We start from the raw sequence: 24,282 nt of genomic DNA, 5'->3' as shown, positions 1-24,282 counted from the left end.
GCTGTCTAGCCCTTCACAATCACAAAATACAGATTTCGCCTTTCACCATCACACAAAGCACTAAAAAAAATAATAATCCACGAAAGGGCTGCTATACACTGTAAAAGGAACACACCGACGTCTTCAAAATCACGGAGGCAGTGTCTATAGCTTGTTCGCTTTCCTCTGACAGCGTTTTAAAAAATTCTAGCTCAATGACAAATTAACCTAGGCCCACGAAACTTTGCATGACACTTCTACAGACTATTCGAAATGTGAGCGTGCAAATTCATATGCACATTTCAGATTATGACATACGAATTATGGCAATGCAACATGGCTGATCTCTCTGAGGCTGCATCACTTTCCATGAAATAAATTTAAAGAAATGAATGCTCATTTTGGGTGGCAGGAAGGAGAGAGCCAATACGATGCTATACTTGACCCTGCACTCGAAACTGTGGATTCCATCCATTGAGGGTTGCATCGGTATAGCCCATGGATGTGAGCTGAAAGCAATTGTTGTACAGCCTGATTTTCTCCAGAAAGTGAGTGGACAGTGTCGACACACCAGACTGAAGGATTTGCAGTTCAGGGGGTGGTTTTGGAAATGGATGCAGATGAACTTTGCCATTGCTACAGCACATACCTTGTGTTTTATATGAAAATCTTATGGCCAGGCAGTGTGTACACTGTGTCGTCAGTTCCCCAATGTAGCACACGTACTGAAAGGAATTGACAATGTAGAGGAATGCTTTTGGGAGATTTAGATCTAGAGAGTCCCCATCATTTTGTTGTTGATCTAGACCACCTCGACCTTTGCGAGCTCGAGGGGTTCCAACTTCAGAACTTCGTTTTCTTTTCGGCATGGTCAGGCGTTATCTAAGTCTAGATCTAGATTCGTATCTAAGATCTATTAATGTTGTTCCCAGTAGCAAGAAAAAGAATTTGACAAAGGAGTCCAGAAAAAGCGATGATGGGCGTCAAACGAAAGGATCACAGTCGAATTTAGCACCAAGTAAAAAAATAAGACATAAGGCCAGATCTATATGGGTCGCACACTTAAAACAGTGCTCAGTATTGCATGACAATGCGCGATAGTATCGAACGGAAGTACGACTTGAAATAAACAAACCTAGCGGATTTTCTAAAATTACAGAGACAGAAGCGTCGGCCTACAAAAGCGATCGGCGAAATAAAGAAATTTAGCTTTTTGCAGCAAAACTATCTCGAAACTGAAAAAAACGAAGGGTGCCATGATCTGGAGAATATTTTAAAGAATATTTTGGCGAAAACCGCATGTCGATCAATGCAGCCATTAAAAAGCCTTTTGAATAACAAAATTTGGCCAGCACAAATAGATAATAGATTAATTATCCCCGAAAAATGCCCTTATTCACAACTCAAAACTTGCATTTTTTAATTCAATTTTCATGTTGTTTTTTTTTCTTTTTTCTCAGCTCTTTTAGCTCTACCTGGTAACATGTATCTTTGTCTAATTATTGATTCAAAAATGTTTCCATGAAACCCCCTACTTCAATGAAATTATGTCTTTGATATAACTCTCTAGAGTTGTGCTTAAAAATAGTTTTGTGAACATTGAAACAAGACTTTGGACAGCTGATCTGATCTTAAATTATGTCTCGCTGAAAGTACATGACATGACAGATTAATTCCTGCTTGAGACAGAATTCATCTCTGTCCTGCTGGTACATATTTTTCTCAGTGCTTTGTCCAGATGGTTGATTGGGCTGTGTTGTGAATCACTTTGCCCTTTGGTGTCAACTAAGCATTGAGAAATTTTGTAGAAATCTCTGTTAAATGCAGCTGTTCGCATTATTCCTCCACAGGTCATAAACTGTGTTACTGGCAATCAGGAATGTGTGAAGGACATTGCAGCAGCAGAGGTTTTAGGGTATCTTCTCTTCTCCTTACAAAGTGTCCCTGCCTGTGAGTACATTAATGCTTTAGGAATTTTATAGGCTTTTTGCTTTTTCTTCAAAAAATGGTTTTTGAATGAGGTTAGATTGGATGTTCATCTTTTTGGTGTTGAATACCTGTGCAGAGAGAAAAATTCAAAGCTTAACAAAGTCGCAAAAACTACGAAATGATGTTTCAGTACAGAACCTAAACTTCCGATTTTCGGTGGAAACGTTTGATCCGGAAGTCAATGTTATATAACAACCTTTATTTTAACATGGATATGTAGATTTGAATAAAATCTAAGCTAAAATTATAGATCGGTGCTCGAGCCGTCGGGAGCGGCTTGGCATACGGAAGACACTTTCGCTGTGCCGCTGCCCTCGGCTCGCCATAGCGAATGAGTTAAGCTATGCTGATTGTGCCTTTGCCATTATTGTCAATATTTGCTATGTGCAAAACATACATCACATAGACAACCTCAGAAGTTGATATTTCTACCAGGGCATTGGACTCCGTAGAAAATTCTCCTAACAAATCTTTCCTTCCTATCTGACTCTGTCTTGCATCCCCTCACATATAAACTACACACTCTTACACCCAAAAATAGTTAGGTTACAACAAAAAATACACGCTCGGGCTGAAACCGGGAAAAGTATTGTGTTCTCATGGCTTCCTAGCCATGTGGGCATCTGTGTAAACGAGCAGGTGGACCTCCTGGCGAAGGAATCCTTGTCCATTCTATTGGTATCAACGACGAACACTCTCCCACAGACTGACTTAAAAAATAAAGTAAAAAACTACACCTCCAGTCTGTGGAAGACTCATTGGAATAAACCAGAAAACAATCAATTACACAACATCAAGCCCAAACTGGGTCCGCGAAAACCTTCAGGCCTCTCCAGAAGAGACGAAGTCATTTTTACTCAATTATGCATCACTCACACGTCCCTGACACACAAGTACCTCCTTCAGGGGGAAGAGAAGCCGTTTTGTGTCGGAAGCAACACATTTAGCATTAGACAAATTTCTAACAGAATGTCTAGACTTCGGAGAGACTCGAAGGAAATATTTTAGATGCAAAAAAATTGCAAGATCTGTTTTCCGTCATTGATCCCACCAGAATTCTTGATTTTATAAAGGCCATTGGCCCTTAAGGAAAATTGTGAAATACATGGTTTAAAAATTTTTATGTTATTTAAAAAGTTATTTTAAGTTAAGAATTTATTTACACCAAATTTTTTGTATTTTAGTAGAGGTATTGACCAGAATCGGGCTGTGCAGTGAACTATTGCGAATAGAACCAACTTTTTTTCGCCCGTTCACATGACCTTATGCAGTTGTGAGTCCCACAAAACTCTTACTAAAATTAACTGACGTAAATCATCTTTACTTAAATCCTCTGAACTAAATTGCTTTCACAGTTTTCTAAAGGTTTTTTTTTAATCCTTCTTCCCGCCCCCCCTTCATTTCCAGGTCGTATTCTGACTCTGGAGAGTCTGTTTTCCCTTATGTCGAATACACAGATTGTCAAGGAGGCTATGGTCAAAGGTGAGATGCATGGCTGTCACTTTTGTGTACCATTCTGAAATGTTTTTAAAGGCTATGAAGAGGCAGGTCTCCTTTAAACAATGTCCCCCTGTACCATATGCACAAGATTCAGATAAATCTCCCAGTATTGGGGACTGTAAGCTGGAGTTTAGAAGCAGGTCAGTTTTTGTGTCTTTTGCTACAAACCCGTAGTTCCCCCCGGAACCATAGTTCCTCGTCAACATTATGGGAGGTGATAACATGCTAAGTAAGGGATTGCTAGGATCAGGTGAATTATGATGTGGGCTTGCCCATAAGGCCGCTTCAGTATCCCAGATCTCCGTAAAACATATGGCTAAAGGGGCTCTCGTAAAGTTGTGACGGGCCCCAGCATGATGGCAGTAAATATTAAAATTCTTGAACCAAAAGAAAGAAGAAAAAAATGGACAGACCTAAATAGATAAGTACATGGCTAGATGAACAACAAATTAAATGGTTTAGGCATCCGTCAGGGGACTACCACCAGACAGTATAGCATCAAGAGCATACTATCAGAAATTCAACGGAAACAAAGGAAGGGGCTGGCCCAGAAAAAGATGGATAGAAGAGGTCAGAGTGGCATTAGTCAAGAACAACATTACCTTGCAAGGTAACAGTTGCCGGAAAAAGTAAATATTTCTTTTGCTCAGTTTTTGTAATGCTATGTTAAGGGATGGGCTACAGATAAATGTGTGACATAGTGGTGAAATACGTCAAAATAATGAAATAGAAGAAACTGGCTTTTTTATTGAGGGGGGGGGGGGCTCAACGCTTTAAATGTCCATGTAAAAACATATTTCTGGTTGGATTAACCTGAAAAATGTTGGTCAAAGGTACAAAAAATGTAAAGTTGTTGTTTCCAGGGACACTAAAGTTGTGGAAGTCACCAAACTCTCTTGGCAATTTTCTCACTAATTTTACCTCTAATACCAGACAACCCCTGCCTCCTTCAAGCGTAAAAATCTTGACTTCTATTCTTGATAGATGGGTATTTTTAAATGAAAAGCAAGACAAATGAACAAGCTTTAGAATGATACCAATAAGTCCTTTTGCCCAAAAATTGACTAGCGCCTCATTCCACTACTTTGTGAAACAAATACATCTAACATATTGTAAACAGTCCAATGAAACCGCATAAATGACCTCATCAATTCAGAATCGCCCTCTTTTTCCCTTTAAAGGGCGTTTCCATGTCCTCTTAAAATAGAATAATGAATTCACACAACTGACATACATGTCGATATGTGAGTCCATTGGACCACCCTGTATGGACGAATGACAATTGTGCAGTTGTATGAATGCATTGAGCCATAACAAAATAAATAGAGTCGAACTAAAACTGTAATTGGGAATGGTTCACAAGCTTATTCCTCAGAATAATTTTAAGTGGTATACGGTGTACTTGTATACTTCCATGAATCAATGAAAAATGAATCTAAATGGTTGCAAAAAAAAGAAAAAAACATACACTTTATTGCCTATGTGTCTGCCTGATCAAAGTCAGTCATAAGACGCAATATAGCCTACTATTTGGACCTACGAGGCTTTAAAAGAGTAAAAAGTGACTTTCCATGAATTTTTTGTTTTTTGGATCTATTGAAAGTTTAATGTCTTCTGCTTTATTTAAGGTCAAAATAACAAACTATAATGGACTATAAATATTTTATTTTGATTTATTTTGGAGGTGTGGGTGGTTTGTTGTGACCTTGGGTTTCAAGATAAAAGAATTTGAACCTCAGAATCATTTCAAACATTTGACCTGTTGTTGTGTAGCTGTGAGATTATTTATAGAATCATTACCTCATGGCCACCTTGCTTCAACATCCTTCATTCACCCCTCTTTTTAGATTTAGACCCCTTTCTGAACATTAATGGTCTGAAATGTAAACAACTTGGTGTCACTATGAACGGCTGAGGGCTCTGATTGGACGGAGTAAAAATGGTAACTCCTAGCCCACTTCAAGCTTCTTTACATAAACAACTGACTGTAGGTGTAGGCTGCTCGCTCACTTATGGCACACATGTTCATCTTTCAGTTTTACACTTCGATTGACTTTAAAAGTTCGTTTATATTGTGGGTTTTTTAAAGATTACCAAGAGGCCATCAAGGCAGTCTATGTGTGTGTGTGTTTGTGTATGCCAATATTACAATATTTGATTATATTGAAATTAAAACAGCTGATATTTTCTTAAAAATTGACTGAGAGATAAAAGTATTGTACCAACATTCTCAGGAGACACCGACCTTTCAGGTGGATCCAAAAAAAATTGACAGACAGCTTTGAAAATGTAGTTTCTGATACCTAGTAGCCTTCAATGCTAACAAGTTGTATTTTATGTGAAGTCCATTGTTATTGAAATGTTATTTTGTCCATAAGTTTTTTTTTCTGTAAATGAATAGTTTTCTTCTTCTGTTTGTTACCTTGCAGTGGTCTAGCCAAGATAATTGCCAAATTTCAAGTCTCTATATCAATTCTAAGACCTCCATTGCTATAGAAACATGTTGCTCAACTTCGGAGCCCTTTATCTCCTTTTTGTGTTTCCGTACCTTGCATACTTAAACATTCCATATTTTTGTCAAATATTGTCTTATTTACTTCATGTTTTCCCAAATTGTAGTAAAATGGCGATAGTTTTAGGAAATTATGTTAACTCAATTTTGAAATTTCTTTAATATGACTGATTTTGAATGGTAGGGTCACATATTTTAAACTAACATGTAATAAACTTGTCCACACAGTCCTTCATATGACTGATTTAGAGCGGGAGGGTCACATATTTTAAACACACATTTAGTAAACTTGTCCGCACACTCCCAAACCTGATCTTTTTTTCCGTCAGAATTGGTAAAAGATTATTTGAGGCTTTTTTATGCTGGCTGGGGCATGGCTATCAATAACAAATTCACAATAGCAGACCAGGGATGTGAGATGTAATCCCGCTGGACATCACCCGAAACATGTTGCATCAACTGCTTTTATGAAAGATCCTACTGACCGCCCTAGGCTTGGTAGACAGTTTTGTCTCAGGGGCAAATGGTTCCCCAGAACTCTACTTTGATCAAAATATGGGACATTATTGATTTTGTCAGCAAATCATGTGGTTGTTTTAAAAATGAATTTTAGATACCTGTGCAGTAATATGTATGATATCAGTTGATGTGTAGACATTCGGTCAGATACAGTGAAAGTGACTTCTCTTTCCTCATCAGAATCTATGGCCAATACACTGTATTGTATTTTCATCTCCTTTCAACCTCCCATATCTACTTTTCGGCTTGTGCCAGCAACAAATTATTGCAAATTGTCTTCCTCTTTCTTTCCCCTCTTCTGATAATTACCCTGTTGCTTAAGTCTGGTATCTATGATATACTGGGCCGTTCATCTGTCGGCCTGTATTACTTCTCTTGTAGTGTTAGTGAAGTTGGCCACGTTTCCTGTCTCAGGCCCTGTGTGTCTTGCAGTGCAATAGAATATGTTCCACAGTTTGGTCTGCCTCTCCATACTGGCATTTTGGCTATTGTACTAGTTTAAAACATCTGCACATGTATTTTCTCTGTCTTGTGTGTTGTGTTCTTAGTCTGAAGATAATCATTTGTTCTTGACGGGACAGCTCATGGCAGCTATCTGGTGTCTGTGGTGCTGCCATGTATTTATAAGGCCTAGTTGGGTCATCTTGTCCACCAGTTCATTTCGTAAGACACCATAGTGCAATGGGATTCACTACAGCTGATCCTTGTGCATGGGATGCCCCCCTTTACTTCTTGCAGCCTTGGGAGTTTGTCAGCAGTGATTGCCTGCAGTACTGAGATGGCATCTGTTAAAAATACTATTTGGCTTTTGGGGTCTACCACATCCCTGATGACGTCTGCTGCTTGTATATGAACCTTCATCACTGCCTTGTAGTTTGTACAATGCAGCCTGGTTGGGACTACCTCTGCTTGGGGTTGTCCATTTGGGAACTGTATGTACTCTCCCCCTCCTCCTCTTTTCACGGCATCAGTGGCAGATCCGCCTGTATAGATCCTTATCCATGCTTCGCGGGGGGTAGACAGGATTTGAATCATTTGAAAATAGCAGTGCATGTAACGATGGCAGTGACAGCTCTTAATTATAATGGTACATATAGTTGACCTTGATTTTTTTTTCTGCTGTAGTCATAGGCAACAGTTATAGCACAAATAAGAATGGTTTATTTCCCTCCCAAATAATAGTCTCTTTTTCTTTTGCCTTATCACTAAAAGATTTTGGCTCAGGCCATGTTAAAAATGAACATGAACCTAATCGTTTCTGATGAATGTCATCATGCAAAAACTGCAATTCATTATAAACTCAAATACCTCTAGTGATCAGATCATGGTTCTATTTCAGGATGCTTAGTGTACCTGCTGGACCTGTTCTGTAACTCGACCAATCCGACAGTACGAGAGAAGACGGCTGAACTGTTCTCTAAGATGCTCTCAGACAAGCTGGTGGGTCCCAAGGTGCGCATCGTGCTAAACAAGTTTCTGCCTCCAATCTTCATGGATGCCATGAGGGACTCTGCGGAGGCTGCTGTGCATATGTTTGAAGGTAGAGATCTTCCAGTAGAACACTTTTTACACTTTTCCCGATCAAATACCAAAATAGAAAGTTCAAATGAAACATTAAAAAATTTATTCAACATAGTCAAATTAAATTCAACATAAAGTCATAAAGAGTTCAAACATCAAAATAGAGTGAGCAATTGTAACACGGGGATGCTCAAATATCAGAATAACGCTATCAAATGTAACAATAGAGAGTTCAAATTCAACATTGTCAGTTCAAATTCAACACACATAATTATAAGTACAATAGGTAGTTAGATATGATCCTGAGCAACCCCCTCCCCCTCCTTTCCCCCTCCTTTCCCTCTCCCTCTTTCCCTCTCCCTCTCCCTCTCCTTCTCCCCCTCCCCCTCCCTCTCTCTCTCTCTCTCTCTCTCTCTCTCTCTCTCTCTCTCTCTCTCTCTCTTTCTCTCTCCATTGATATCTTAAATTATTACGGCTCTGAAAGTTAGGAAAGATTTAAACTAGTTTTAAATTACATGTGTGTACTGGAAGTAAAAGAAGATCCATTTAAAGGGCCATAACTCAGTCGTGTTTGAACCAATTTCAGCTAAACTTCGAAGAAATCAAATTCAAACATTACTTTGGTCAGTATGAAAAAAAATAATCAATCATTATGTTAGAAAATTATCAAGTTTAAAAAAAAAAGCATAACTTGGCAACTTCTTAAAAATCAACCATTTTGTTCCATTTCGTATAGTCTTTATCTGTGCCGTGAAGAGTAAATTTATATAAAATTAATATTGCCACTTAAACCCATGGAGGCAATGACTGTTCGTATCTCCAGGTGTTGACCATTTCTCTCCCTGCAAGCTTTAATATACCACATTGTGGGGGTGGGCGGGGTGAGGGAATGCACGCAAGGAAGAGGGGATGGGGCTGGGATGAAAGAGGAGGGGCGGGTCTTGGGAAGGGACGAAGGAGAATGGGGAGAATTAAATAAAAGAAAGAGAAAGACAGAGAGAGAGATTGTGATCTACTAACGGGTTGACAGATAGAATGACAGGGAGAAAAAAAATTTAATTCTGTGTGTGATACGGACTGTTCTAGGCAACTGAGAAAGCCTAGGGACTGTTCAATTATTTAAGAGTTTTATGTTGTATAGTTAGTTTAAAAATTAAGAAAATCGGCAAAATAAGAAGAAAACTTATCCAAGTATCATAAAATTATCAAACATACCAAATCATAAAGATAATCCCTAAAGACGCTAAAAGATTTAATTATGATAAGAAATGGTGAAAAATGTATTTTTTAAACTGAATTTAAGATATGACTGCATGATTCTAGGCGTGTGCCATAACTCGCTTTATGTGTAAGGAACAGCGAACTCAAAAGAGGGTCGATGCCAGCTTTATATGATTGCTAACAGTATTATGTCTTGGTCTATAAACAAAAATAGGCCTATTATTGATCACAATAATTATGTTTCCTGTTTGTCACAAAGTGGAGGGCACAATAATTTCAAATTTTAAAAAAAGAGAGATAACAGCACGTTTGGACTTTTTGAATGAGATTAAAACTTACTATTATTGTTTCAGGAATAGTACAGTCTTTGTTAGCTTTTGTCCTTGCGTTCCTCTGTCCTTATCAGCCGTTCATGGTGATGGGCAATCATGTTGACATAATATTCTTCTACATGCCTCCCTGATAATTTGATGGACATGGGTATGACGCGGCCTTGTTGACTCTACCTAACGGATCATGCTTTGGCTGTCTGTAAGCTGAGGCAGTAGCTAGGCTGTTATTGCGAGTTCGATATTTGGCAAAATCAAAGGCGTCGATGAGGAGTTCACACCCAGGCGTGATCCCTTTGTCATAAAATCCTTGTGTATGGAGCAACCTTGTAGCTCGCATCGAGATTTAGAGCGGAGATGTGATCCCATGCATGAGCATGGATGACCTTTTAAGGTTGTTTTTTTGTTCAGTAAAGTACGATAGGGAAAGCAGCGTTTTTAGTCCCTTCACACTTCAGAGGGGGATAATTTATCTTAGGGCTGACTAGTGTAGTAAAATTTGTTGTTGCTTTGTTTGGTTTATTGTTGAACAGCGGAATCTTAAGTGAACCGGAATTATAAATTGTGGGATCTTAGGTGAAGACTACAACAATAGATTTAGATCTAAACCGAGTATAGTTATATCAAAAAAGACTCAAACTCTTATCCCCCCCCCCCCCCCCTGCCTTCATCTGATATGGTTTGGTGTTTCTTTAACATAGAAGATATTCATCGTTATTGTTGTTGGGTATTGATTTCATATTTTAATGGAGCCTCTCGATATCTACATTTAGACAACAGTAGTCTTATAGAAATTAGGAGATGATTGGGCATAAAACAAGTCTGACTGACTGATTGAACTCAATACGCTAAGGTGTGTTATTTGATTAGTAAATATATATATGAAAACAAAATACATGTAGAAACCTAGACTCGACTTTGTCTCGTCAAAATAAAGGAGGTCTGCTGTTCATAGCATCTAATTTGCACACACAATGGAAAGCAAATACTTTAAATTAAAATGTATAATATATATATATATATATATATATATATATATATATATAAATATATCGTCGGTGTCCGACTCTAACCGTGCAAGCGCCAAATTAGGTCAAGTACCTTTTTTGGTCTAAAAATGAATCTCGAAGTCTTCCGAAACCACACAGGAAATTCCAAAACAATCGCATGATAAATTTGGCGCGAAATAGTCCTGTGATCTAATCTCACATGACAGAATCGTACTGAACTTGGATTCTCTACCCGTGCATCCGCCGGTCGACAGACGGATGACAGAAACCACAATTTCTCACAAGTTTCAAGAGATTGCACCATCAAATGGTAAGTTATTTTGTTCAGGCTGTGTGTATTTAGCTGTAGATGAAAAAAATAAGCTTTAAAGGTAGTTTATAGCTGTATTTTAGGCGCATGCACGTTTAGCACGGTCAAAACATTTCACAACACGATAGCCGGCTTCGTGCAAGTGGTGCTAACACGCTTACTGTAGCAAGGTGCAGCCTGCTGGTGGCTGGTATGTGGCGCTTCCACGATTAGCGCCCAGCAATTGTTACTGTGAACTTATTGCAATGTTGTTGTTTTTTTGTTGTTGTTTGTTGGTTTTAATTTTTGTGTTTTTATTAAATTAATGATTGTTTTTAATATAGCGGAAATATATTTTAAAATCCACAAAAACATCGAGTATTCTTTCTGGACTGTTAGTGTTACAGCAATGTTTTTTATTCAGAAAATACCGATAATGGCCATGGTATTATTTAGTTGAAGCAGAATGAGTCTTGTTGCTACTTTGATGTCTTAAAGATGTATTTTCCCAAAACTTTCTTAGTCTCTGGCATTATCACCACCAGTTGATGAACTTACTTTAATACTGATAATTTCAACCAGTCAGCAGCATTAACACCCTCCGAAAAAGTTTTATGTCTTCTCCACTTTCTTTCTTCCTATTAGAATAGCTTTATCCCATGAAACTAACGTTAAGTATTGCATTAATTATATCTCAGATCTCTATACATTGTGAGTCCACACATTGGCTTGTTGCCAGAATTCATTGCAACTCTGAGGTAAATAGAACTATGATCCCACCATTACCACTGTAGTCTCCCCATCCATTTCAGCTATTTTGATTCGTCACAAAAGAAGTAGTAGTAGTAGTAGTAATAGTAGTAGTAGTAGTAGTGGTAGTAATGGTAGTAGTAGTAGAAGCAGCAGCAGCAGCAGCAGCAGCAGCAGCAGCAGCAGCAGCAGTAGCAGTAGTAGTAGTAGTTTCATCATTGTCCAACATCATGATCCTCGTTAACATCATTTACACAACCGCAACTACTGCTTGTTGAAGCAAAAATACTCTAATAATGTTATTCTTTGCAGATTAACAAAGACCACTATTTACAATAGATGTTCAGTAAACCTATTATGGTTTTTTTCTCCAACAGAAAATGTATCCTCTCAGTCGAGCTGTGAAGATGATGTGCCTTTCAAAGACGAGAGTAGCTTATACGCCACCTCGTCCTTCAGAACATCTGCAGAGGGTTAGAAGTTCAACACCCATCCCATCTGATGAGACAGAACCAGATGACAGCACTTTGAATGATATTATTCTCTCTGAACGTGTTGTCTTTAATGATGCAGATAATGTATTGATAAACCAGACTGTTAATAAAAGCAGGTAGAATTGTTATTGGCCTTCAGTAAAAGACAACATCCTCAACCAAGGGAGTATGATTGCAAACGTGTCCCTTGGCTCTTTATCTAATGATCTCGCCTTGTTCGATGGGGCAGCTACTGTTCAAGAACCAGTGCAGACTGTAGATGGTACTATCCCACAAGAGGTAGATGAAAATACAGACATGGATTTGGATAAGCAAGGGTGCAATGACACAAGTTGTGGACAACAATTTGAATGGGAATCAGCCGATCGCATTATTGAAGAAGACGAAGAGGAAAACTTTGAAACGGAAAGAAACTTTGAAGGAGACACATGTTCGTGTAGACCAATAGCTGAGTACCAAGAAGCAACAGGGTCACGCCGTGAATCCAAAGCTGTCGATGGGCAAACAGATAAAAGGCAGTAGCAGAGCAACCACTCCGTTATTCCTCATCAAATACTTATCATTCATTGCTGGATGCAGTTGTCAGGGATAAAAAAATCAGTGGAGGCTGTGGGTGATATTACCGACAGCATACCACAAGAACTGGAAGAACCTGCTCACATTATGGACTGGGATGATAGAGAAAAACCAAGACACAAGTGATTCCAACACTGTAGATGAAAAAGCCATCGGAGAAGTGGCTGGAGGAGAACGGCACGTTCATGAACCCTCTTATAATGTAAACAACACTGTGGCTCAAGAAAAGGCAGATGAGATCACCCCAAGGTAAAACAAAATGAAAGTGGCTAAAGACAATTGGAAGAAAAATATCAACAAACATAAAAGAGGTAAAGGGGGAGCCTATTTAGGAAGAAAATATGAGAAATGTGGCTCAAAATACACTTTTTCTGAGAAGCCAACAAAGCTGTTAGGAGAATGATGCAACTGCAAGACTGATGGGGTTAAATGCAGGGATTTAACCAATGAAACCAGACAGAACATATACAAAGAGGCATGGGCAATGCCTTGGCCTCAAAGAAATGTTCTGGTGAAATCGTTGTTTCACAAGGTTCCTGTTGGTAGACATCGTGAGGAGCAATCAGACTCCAGTAGGAGTAACACCTAGAGGTATCATCTCAATGTTGGAAGTGGACTAGTTCCAGTATGCAAAAAGATGTTCCCTAATACCACTGGGATTACTCATCTCACGATTAGAGCTCAAGTTTGTTAAGCTCAAAACACAGAAACTCAGCAGCAGCCCAAAACTCAGGAGTGGCAATAAGTCCCATTATTGCCGGAAATCCTTTTCAAAACGCTATATCGAGCCGACGTTTAACAGCAAGGCAGAGGTGCACCAAGAGTATAAAAGATGGTGTGCAGATAACACCATCATCTAGGCAGGTCTTTGTTAACCAGTTTGAATCTGGCAATTACGCCCTTTTTCAGCAGAGAAAAGACCAGTGTGATCTGTGCGTCTCCTGTAGTGAGGGTGATGTGGACGAGGAAGCGTATGTCATGCATCGGCAGAGAAAGGAGCAGACACTAAAGTCTAAGGGAGATAATAATAATTATTATTATTGCATTGATATAACGTATTCCATGCTCCAGAGCATGCTCTATGCGCTTTACAACTATTATTACCCAAGCAAACCCTCTAAGAGCACTCAGAAACGTTCTCGGCTTTCGTGGAAGCATACAGTGCAAGCTGTTGATTTCACACAATCAAACTCTATCAAAATGACAAGATCGTTCACTGTCTATATCCGGGTACCCATTTTCACCCGGGTGAAGTGAGGAAAATTCGTGTGAAGTGCCTTTCCCAGGGACACAACGTCGGGCCCCTGACGGGATTCAAACCCACGACCTTACGATTGCGAGTCCGAGAGCTTAACCACTTGGCCACCAACGAGATGACAAAAAGAGGGCACACGCAAGTAAAGCCACGGTAAAAATGCTGACAATGGATCTCCAATCAGTCCTAGGCATCCGCACTTTACTACAAGACGATGCTTTGTGTACATAACTACTCAATTTACGATGCCACTACAAAGGAAGTCACCTGTTATGTGTGACATGAGGATGGAGAAGGCCTAACAGCTAATGAATTTGCCTCATGTCTCTGCCACAAATTCAGCCAGGACAAAACTTTTTTCGGACAGCTGCCCATGCCAAAATGCATGTAGAGACGTCACATTGTCTAAGGCAATAACTTAAACTGCGCAAAGAAACAACATCAAAGTAACTCTCAAGTTCCTAGGGAAAGGGCATACCCAGATGGAAGTAGATAGCGTGCCTCACACCATTGAGGGAAAATTGAAAACTATGTTAATATATTGTCCGTCTGACTACGTCAGGTACGTGACAGAGGCGAGTCACACCTTCTTTAAGGAATACACAGATGTTTGCCCCTTGAAAAGCATTTGGCTCAGGAAGAAAGGCGAACTCCAAGTTGTAGACATCCGAAGTCCTCAGTGCACACTGGATGGCCGGATCAGCGACACGCTTGACCACGACGCAGAGAGGCAAGAGCTTACTGTGAGAGGAAACTCCACTCTTAACAGAGAATGACCCAAAACGCCTACTGACAAACAAAAGGAAGATTTCAGCCTCCAAGTACAAAGACCTCCGAGAGCTGAAACTTCCCTCAGGATATCCCTGCTTTTTATGATGCCTTGCCTCACGAATAATGCTTTGCAATAGGACTTTCACATCATTTTTTTTCAACAAAAAGTCCTTTTTGTGGTACATATTACTTGCCTTAGCCACTATCACTGATTGATTGTTTTCTTGGTACAGCATTATTTTTATATTTGACTATGGATTTCATTTTGCAACTATCTGTAATTTAATTTTAAGGAATGTCATTAGCCATGAAAACCCTTTGATGTTTTAGTTTTTCCACGATATTATGAATTGACTTATTCTTTCTTTAAAATACATTTGCAATCACTCTCAGTCCTTTACTTTAAATCAATGTCCTTTTCATCATGTTTACTGTTAAAATAATGTTGTATTTATGTGCTTTCCTTCACCTTTTAAATTCATGAAGTTAGTTGCATTGATGTATGTGGGACACTCTTTAAACCACCAGATGTATGTTTCCGATATTTTAAACATTTTTCATAAGCATGGTTGTAATAATTTCACAATAGAATTTAATAGGAAAAACATGAATTATTATTTGTTTCTTTAAAATCATATCACGTGTTTGTCTGCACTTAATTCCACCAACATTTTATAATTATATTTTGCACATAACTCTTCGGTGGGCCTACGACACTAAAATGGTATCAAAACTCAACAAGAGACCATTATATCCACTAGTAAACCTGAGAACGAAAAACGGTCAAGTGCCAAGTTGACAACACAGTGTTGCGGGAGATAAACGTGCAAGCCTCTAACCGTGTAACCGCCGGTTACATTTGATCTTTAGCGTGCCGGATGCTAACCATTTCTGGCGCTAAGCGTGCAACTGCGGATAAATTTATATGCGCTAATCGTGCTGCATACGCCTTAATTAATTAGTTTTTTAAACTATCGACTCGAATTTATGTTGACACTATCATTCTTTATAGAAGTATAAAGATTTCAGCAACAATAATTAATTGGTAGATAGTAAGAGAATTTTAAAACCTTTTTTTTGGTTTTTCTCAAAATGAACTCTTGTGCACTTACACGGTTCGAATCGGACATCGACAATATATATATATATATATATATATATATATATATATATATATATATATATAATATATATATATATATACATACATACATGCACACACACACACACACACACACACACACACACACACATGAACTCACACACACATAAGAATAGAAATATTTTTTTAAATCAAGTATCTCGGTCTTTCTGCTGGGGTGTTGTATCCCTTTCAGCACGGGTTGGCCTTGGCAGGTAGCACTGGAGCCAGCTTCTTATAAATGTTAATGATCTAAATTGTGTCGCTGAGGGCATAAAAACACTTTCATTCAGATTTTTTTAAAAGGAAAACAACATCTGTGAAAACTTCTGCCCACTGCAGCATCATCCGTTCTTACACTTGTACACAACACAGGTGGAAGGCAGTTTTACTAACTGACTACACGGACCTTGGAATAAAACATTCTTTCTTATCTAGATTTATTTCAGTGCGTGAGTCGGACAGTCGTGCAGCGCAGGTAGATCATAGTTTCACTGCGAGAGAGGGCTCATATCAGGCGTGCGGTGCTGCCCACAGAGCATCCTCCATTACGTTTAACGGGGTGTCTACGTACACGGTAACCAGGCGTGTAGCCTCAGGGTCTACGTACACGGTAACCGGAAGGTCCAAGAAAGTTCACTCAGCCGAAAAGAGAGTCTCTTTTATTGTTTTTCACCACAATTCTACACTTATAGAAGCGGAACTCCCTCTTCGCGATCGCCGATTCGCTGTGAGGAATTGAAACTAAAACATGGCGGCCGGTTGAGGGCACCTTTAGCTGCGCCGCACAGCGAGGCTTCGCGTTGCTATGCACGCTGATGCTAGTGGTAGGGCTTGGAAGACACCTTACATCAGTATTTTAAAACTTTCTTCGAAGAGAAAATATAGTGAAATAGTCTAGTACATTTTTATTGCCAACAATATGTCATAATTGGCAATGTTACAATGTTTTTGTATTTGTATTGTTGGTTTGTTGGGTTTTTTTAATGATGGGTTGGGATCTAGAACTAGATAGATCTACATCTCTAGATATCTAGATCTACTAAAGATCTTCACAATCACAATACACTTGATAATAACACTAATTATGAACATTAATTCTGTTGGCAAAATATTTAGATATAGTCTTGATTAGTACTAGATCTACGATAAGGGGACGCTGACAGTAACATGCTCACTACAATAATATTGTCATTAAACTTAAGGCCATCCAAAGCAAGCAAAAAAGAATAATATAAGCCTTTTCTCCAATTTACTAGAAAGAGATAAATAAATTGAGCTTATATTGAGGAAATGTATTATTTCTCACTTTAATGAATTTATCTGTGTTGGCATCAGTAGTGTGTACAATAACATGCTTTGTTTAAAGCACGTGCGAGTCTTACAAATACAAGAGTAGAGATTAGAGAATGTGTCGGTTGCACATAAAATACATAGGCCTATTGTACATGCTGCCAAAAACACAAAAATGCAGAAAAGGCCTCAAAATATTGGTTTACACATAAAAGCCAATAATGCAAAACAAAGTAAACAAGAGTGGAACTGGCATATGTTTCCTGAATGGAAGAGTCTAGCCGTACTTATTCTTAATATGATGGCTAGACTGACCATTTAACAAAAAATAGGCCTACTGAATTGTAAATATACATTTTTAGTGTGCAGTACCTAAAGTATTTGTATTTGAGACGAAACCAGGTGCCTTAATGACAGTGCATGTATTTTAAAACTCCTGTTTTCTAATGTTGATAGGGCCTAAGATAAGTAAGGCTAGACTGGCAGTCTAGTACTTAAGTACGGGTAGACAGCCAGGCTAGCCGTACTTAAGGACGGCTAGACTGTCAGGCTAACCGTACTTAATATTGATGGCTGAATTGTAAATGAAATTTTTAGTTTGCAATGCCTAAAGTATTTGTATTTCAGACAAAACCAAAAGGTGCCTTACTGACTTGCATGTATTTGAACCTGAATAATTACTAGATCTAGATCTAATGAGACCTGTGTACTTAACAGGCTTGAGTCGATTGGACCAAACCTAGATCTAAGTACGGCTAGACTGGCAGTCTAGCCGTACTTAAGTACGGCTAGACTCTCAGTCACTTCGATATTTTTTAGTTGTTTTTTTTTTTTTACAGATGTGTATTGTTTTCTTTCCAAATACACTACAAATTACTGATACTGATATGTTCTGTTTTAAATTTTTCTGTACTTAAAACATAAAAGTCATGAAAATTTGTGTTGAAAAAGTGCAAAACATGTCGCGAAAGGTGTTACAGTAACTTGCATAATTTTTGCATAATTTGGCTTTTTTGTGTGCATAATTTGGCCATCTAAATTCGCATAATTCTACGGGGACAGATAGGGCTCTGGAATGGGGGGATTATTGATTTTTTAAAAAGGTACAATCGGAAGGAGGGGTGGGGTTGAAGGCAACACCGGATGACAAAAACTGAACTTGGAAGCAAATTTTAGTATTTAGAATTTTAATTATTACTAGATTCTAGAGCTTCCTGCTACGGAAAAGCGTGCATTGGTGCAAGCCCTGTACGGAACTAGGATCCGTCATACTCATACCTAGTAAGCCGTGTTTTTTAACCAAAAGGTCCGCGTTTCATTGGATGGGTGATAGTACGTTTGTTTCATTGTTGTTTGTTTTAAGAGAGGTATGACCTCATCAAGTGCAAACGCTATTTGCAACGCCGCGTTCTGAATAGCTCCCGTGCTATTTGCAACGCCGCATTCTGAATAGCTCCCGTGCTATTTGCAATGCTGCGTTCTGAATAGCTCCGGTGCTATTTGCAATGCTGCGTTCTGAATAGCTCCCGTGCTATTTGAAACGCCAGTACTAGAATTAGATCTAGATGTAGTAGCCATCGTTTCTACATGATAATATTGTAGTTCTGCCTGAATTGTGGAAGCTTTCTCAGTTTTTTGATAAACCTCCTAGGATTTGACTCCTTTTTTATGACGTTGTCTTATTCCGGTCAATATTGGGTAGATCTAGATCTAGAAAAATCTAGATCTAGATTAGATCTAACAATTGTTTCTGACATTGTTTGCCCAAAACTAGTAGACGTCTTGTTCATCTCTCATAATCATTATCATCTGAGTTAGAGTTTGAGCAAGTTTAAGTCGAAAGACGGTGCAACTCGAACTTTGAGTTAGGCCTAGAGAACGTATACAAGCTGTCTACTGTCTACGTTCTCTAAGTCTAATGTTCAGTACTTCCAAGCGTGGCATCGAATCCCGGTCCCGAAAGGGTTTGTTTTTTTCCTTCTCCTGAGCTTAAAATTTAAAAAAAATTAAAATTAGACTCACAGACCAAGGATAGCCACTACTGAACTTTAACCAGGCCCAAATTGGTAAAGGAAAAGTATAGGCTATACTAAGGCCTACTTTGTACAGAGCTCCTCTTGGGGACAAAACCAGAATGTGCATGCTTCATCACTACATAAAAAAAACTACAAAGCAACAAGATATGAATATGGGAACAATTTGTTGGTCAGTCGAGAAGAGGACAACAACAACAACAAAAAAACAAACAAACGTCCAGGACGGGGATCGAACCCACACTAAAAAAATAATGGTTTGACTTCAAGTAAGCGCAGATACGCTGTCACTTCGGCCATCAGAACTTCCGATAACGATGTGCAGATTAAGCTTGATATTTTACACACGGCGACACGGCGTTTTATTTAGCACTAGCGCTAATAGCAACGCGGCGTTTTATTTAGCACTGGCGCTAATCACAACGCGGCGTTGCAAATAGGCACTTCCTACTTGGCTTCTCTCTCTTTTTCTATCCCCCCCTCTCTCTCTTCGTCTCTCTCTGTTTTCTGAGTCTCGTTCTCTCTCTCGTGATAGTATTACATGTTTAGTAAACATCTATATTTTAGCTTTCTGTTCCGGATTCGCAGATATTCAGGGTCACTGCGTTTTACTCTCCCTTAGGGAAGATGGCAGGGGGTAGATTGGGATCATTTTTGGGATTACATTCCGCTTACAACATACAAAAAGCGAAAGGAAAAAGGAAAAAGGTCACGGTCATGAAGGGAGCGGGCAGTTACCGTGCACCTAGCTCGAGCCCCCCCCCCGAAACAAAATACCCGGTTCCGTGTTCATAGATAATGAGAGGCGCCCGGTTGCCGGTTACCGTGTACGTAGATATTGAGGCTACGCGCCCGGTTACCGTGTATGTGACATTGAGACGACACGCCCGGTTGCCGGTTACCGTGTATGTAGACACTGAGGCTAAGTGCCCAGTTGCCATGTACATAGACGCTGAGGCTACGTGCCCGTTACCGTGTACGTAGAAACTGAGGCTTCGTGCCCGGGTACCGTGTACGTAGACACTGAGGCTACGTGCCCGGTTCCGTGTACGTAGACACTCCGTACTTTTAATCTCCTTGGGCTCGAGTGGCTTGCTATCTATTCCAATCCATAGGATAGACTTCCTGTACTGTTAGCAGATACGAAAGAAAATATAGCACTGAGAGATGAATTTTAGTCATTTCAGTGGGGGGTTGTCCCCTTCGATACGTAAATATAAGAAGAAAAGCGCTCCCCTGACTTCAGTATATGTCTCATATTTTCACTTCTATTATATTAGGTACACATACATAACTTTCAGCATTTCTTCGCATTACTTGAGGCAACCTACCTGGGAAGTTTGAATGATGCTGTTGTTATTTTTCAGATATGACCTTTCAAAGCTGGAAAATTGTTTTCATATGACTCCTTCGATATTGCATAATCACTTTTAGAACCCCAAAGTAATATAATTGGAATAAATCTTCAATATTGTATCGCCATCTGATAAATTATTTTTTAACCTTCAGTTTGATGGGCCATGGTTTGTCAGTGTTTAGTTGGATGTTTTGACATTTTCTTTTGGTGGGGTAGGGGCATAAAAATAGGTCAGAGAAAAGCCCTTGGCCAGTGGTGGATTTTGGCCTGGTAGGAAAAGAGTTAAGCTTGACAAAGGGATATTTTCACTACAACCTGCACAGCTTGCATAAGACAAGCCGACAAAACCGGATATTTGGTGAAACTGCCCCTCACGCTGAACAAAGAGAGCGATGGACAGCGTTTTCACACCCAACTTTCCACAGACACACAGGTCTCGGTCTATGGCTGGTCTGTGAAATGTTTGGGGGTGTGGGGGGGGGGGGGGGGGGGGGACTGAACTGTTTTTTGATTAGGCACTAGAAATGCGTCTTTGAGAGGTTTCTGGCTGGTGTTTGGGTGACCGCATATAATGTTTAGTTAGGCCTAGGCCTGATGCGCAACACGCGTGATCGTGAATGCCGTTAAAACTAGACTAGCCTCTATAGGATTTGACATTAGCCAAGTAAGCCTAATCAGCTGTGCTCGAAGAACTTATATTCTTTTAACATACTTGTTCAATGAATCACAAGAGAAATGTTTCTCTGAATGTAGAGATCTATGATTCTGATGTTATCCATGAATTTAAGGTCGGAGTGGTCGCTTGGAAAGCCACGTGACTGAGCCATCGTCTCTATGACTATCTCCAACAGTTTCCTCATAGGCTATCTGTTCACGACGTTTTATAATAGTGCATATATTCATTACATTGAATCTGTCTTTCACCCCCCCCCCCCCCCCCTTCAACGCCTTTGTATTCCAAACCGCAGTCTGGAAATCCTTCTCAAAACAGTCGAGGGAGGTCACTAGAATATCAAAGCAATGAAATGACTGCGTCCCTTCCTTCCTTTGCAAAGGTTCATGTAAACGCACGCTCCGTATAAACACACGCTAAGGAGCCCTCCCGAGCACCGTGCGTTTTAGGCGGAGACCACTGTAAAAGTAGGCTTTGGCCGCCACCCGCGCAAAATTCTGAATTTCTTACCGACTAAAAATGTTTAATGTAGCCCACACGCCCACATGACCTTATATATATGCAGCTGAGAGCGCCGTAAAACACTTACCAAAAAAAAACAACCAAAAAAAGCAATGGGCTAGGCATATTTTCTCTCTCTCATATGCAATAGGCGAGGCTTGGCCCTTTTTGATTTCTTTTTTTTTTTTTTACGTGGGCACCGTGGCGTATTATATCTAGATTACTAGATAGCAATAATACAGCATACTTTCTACAACTTTATCTGCATATAAATGTATCAGTATTATTAACTCTTTATACTTAACCTCTGGCAAGCCGCTCCCAACGGGCTCGCAGTCGGAACCACAGTGCCGGTGAGCCACTGACAGCGGCTCGTGCTCATTCCTTTACGACGACTTTGACATAAAATTACTTTTCGGCAATTGCCCAAAACAGGTTTCTTATACCGAAAGTTCATTCATTAGATGAAGAACTATCAAAATATGTTTGTTAGTTTCAATTTAATTACCCATTTAGTGACATTTTGTCATTTTTAGATGTAGAACAAAAAGGGCCCCGGCGTAGTGGGTTTACCCCCCCCCCCCCCCCCCGCGGAGAGATAAAGAGTTAAATAGATAGAGATAGATAAGCTTTATAACAAAAAATAACAACAAAACAACTTTCTTTCTTCATCAGCATTTTATCTTCGGGGTGGTTTATTTCTCTTTGACTGAATCAAAAGCGTATAGGGCCTATAGAACTTTTAAAAAGAAGTATGAAAAGACCTTGGTGTCATGGGAACCTCCTGACCACCCCACCCTCTCTTTCCTCCCAAATCCCAATTCCAACACCTCCCCCCCCCCCCCAACCCCAACCCCCAATATATGTGTTTGGCATTAAGTTAAATCAAGAATAGCCATAAAAAATAATTCCATAATGTTCACACTCACAGAGTAAACAAGTCATGGGATGAGGATTGGCCCTTCATTTCAGTCGTAGCGCTAGGGGTTAGGTAAGGTTCAGCCATTCATTTCGTCTTAAACTTAGGTTTAGGGGATAGGGTTAGGTTTAGCCGACAGGAAACCATTAGCTCCTAAACAAAAACGAAATTAATAGCATTTTAGCCCAGGTTTTGCAAGGTATTTGTAACTGCTCTTTTCTCCATTAGAAAATGCTGTTCATATCAGAGACAATATTATTCTATTTTCATTTGATATTCAATAGATGTCCATTACTCCGATGTTGATACACTTCTATATATGTGCATGGACACACTAAGTTTCTCTGATTTCACAGTGTTTCCAAGCCAGATTTTTTCAGGTCAATTTTGAGTGACAATATCTCGGGCGTCTCTTAACATAGATGAAATGTTAATGTGTAAGATAATGCAAAATTTATTTAGCTTTAAATTGGTATGCTGCATAAGCAGGTAGAACAAGTCTATAACACGATGATTGGGTGATTACATTTTCAAGTTTCTTTTTGACGCCACTATATTATTACTATGGATGCATACAAGCTTGGAGTGCTTCTGTTGCATTTGCAATATTCAAGAGAAGCCATCTTATGACTTGAGACTTTTTAACTAACTGTGCACTGACATGATGAATATACTAATGATATTTTACTTTATATATGCTTACCCAATATTTTCATTTTAGATGTGAACTTCTTAATGATTATTTGTGAAATAGACCCACACGCCTAAACGGTCAAGTTCTTTTTTTAAATTTTTTTTTTTTTATTATAGTAGAGGGTTTTACGGCGCTCGCAACTGCATAAGGTTATATGAGCGCCAATGGTTCTTTATTTTATTTTAATAGAAGAGAAAATATAATGAGACGGACAGCTAGATTTAGCTTGCTCAGCATGTGAATTTTTCATTGCCTCTGATCAGGGACTCATGAGAACCCAGAGCTGATCTGGAATGATGATGCCAGAGAGAAAGTCTGTGGATCTGTCAAGAAGCTGAGAGCCAAGTAAGACTTGATTTTGTAGGGTTTTTTTCTTTTAATCAAACTTTTTTTCAGAGGACGACATGTTGATAGACAGCTACATAAGGCCATTCCTCAGCTCTCCGAAATGTCAGAACTTGATACAACACCAACAGAAGAAGAACTCTTCTCAGCAATCGATGAACTCGCTTGCAGAAAAACAGCAGGAAATGACAACATACCTGCTGAAGTGCTGAAAGAGAACAAAGAGACCCCCCTCCCATATCTCTACAAGCTACTAACAACTTGTTGGCTGAAAGCAGAAATTCCACATGACATGAGAGATGTCAAAATCACCACACTCTACAAGAACAAAGGCGGCAAAGGAGATTGCAACAACTACAGAGGTGTCTCACTGCTAAACATCACTGGAAAAACTTTCGCTAGGATCATCCTGAAGCGACTTCAGAAACGAGCAGAAAGAGTCCTACCAGAGAGCCAATGCGATTTCAGATCAAACAGCTCAACAATGGACATGATCTTTTCTATTCATCAGCTACAAGAAAAATACAGGGAGCAACAACTGCCATTACATACTGCGTTTGTCGATCCGACAAAGGCTTTTGATACAGTCAGTAGATCAGGTTCTTTGAAAA

At 39.3% G+C, this 24,282-nt stretch overlaps 1 protein-coding gene across 2 annotated transcripts in view; it reads left to right on the top strand.

Annotated features, from left to right (window-relative positions):
* The window catches only part of LOC101847707 (dnaJ homolog subfamily C member 13), a 336,952-nt gene that overhangs the window by 273,790 nt on the left and 38,880 nt on the right, over positions 1 to 24,282 (top strand). For both annotated transcript variants that reach the window (XM_005092779.3, XM_005092778.3), the window contains 4 exons: positions 1,830 to 1,929; positions 3,376 to 3,450; positions 7,839 to 8,039; positions 23,590 to 23,671. In XM_005092779.3, coding sequence (XP_005092836.1) covers positions 1,830 to 1,929; positions 3,376 to 3,450; positions 7,839 to 8,039; positions 23,590 to 23,671 — 458 coding nt within the window. The remainder of the gene's footprint in view (positions 1 to 1,829; positions 1,930 to 3,375; positions 3,451 to 7,838; positions 8,040 to 23,589; positions 23,672 to 24,282) is intronic.

Source organism: Aplysia californica, unplaced genomic scaffold (genome assembly GCF_000002075.1).
Source record: "Aplysia californica isolate F4 #8 unplaced genomic scaffold, AplCal3.0 scaffold00052, whole genome shotgun sequence".
NCBI classification, from domain to species: Eukaryota; Metazoa; Mollusca; class Gastropoda; order Aplysiida; family Aplysiidae; genus Aplysia; species Aplysia californica.
Note: the sequence above shows the minus strand (reverse complement) of the source record. Positions and strands in the feature narration are given on the sequence as shown.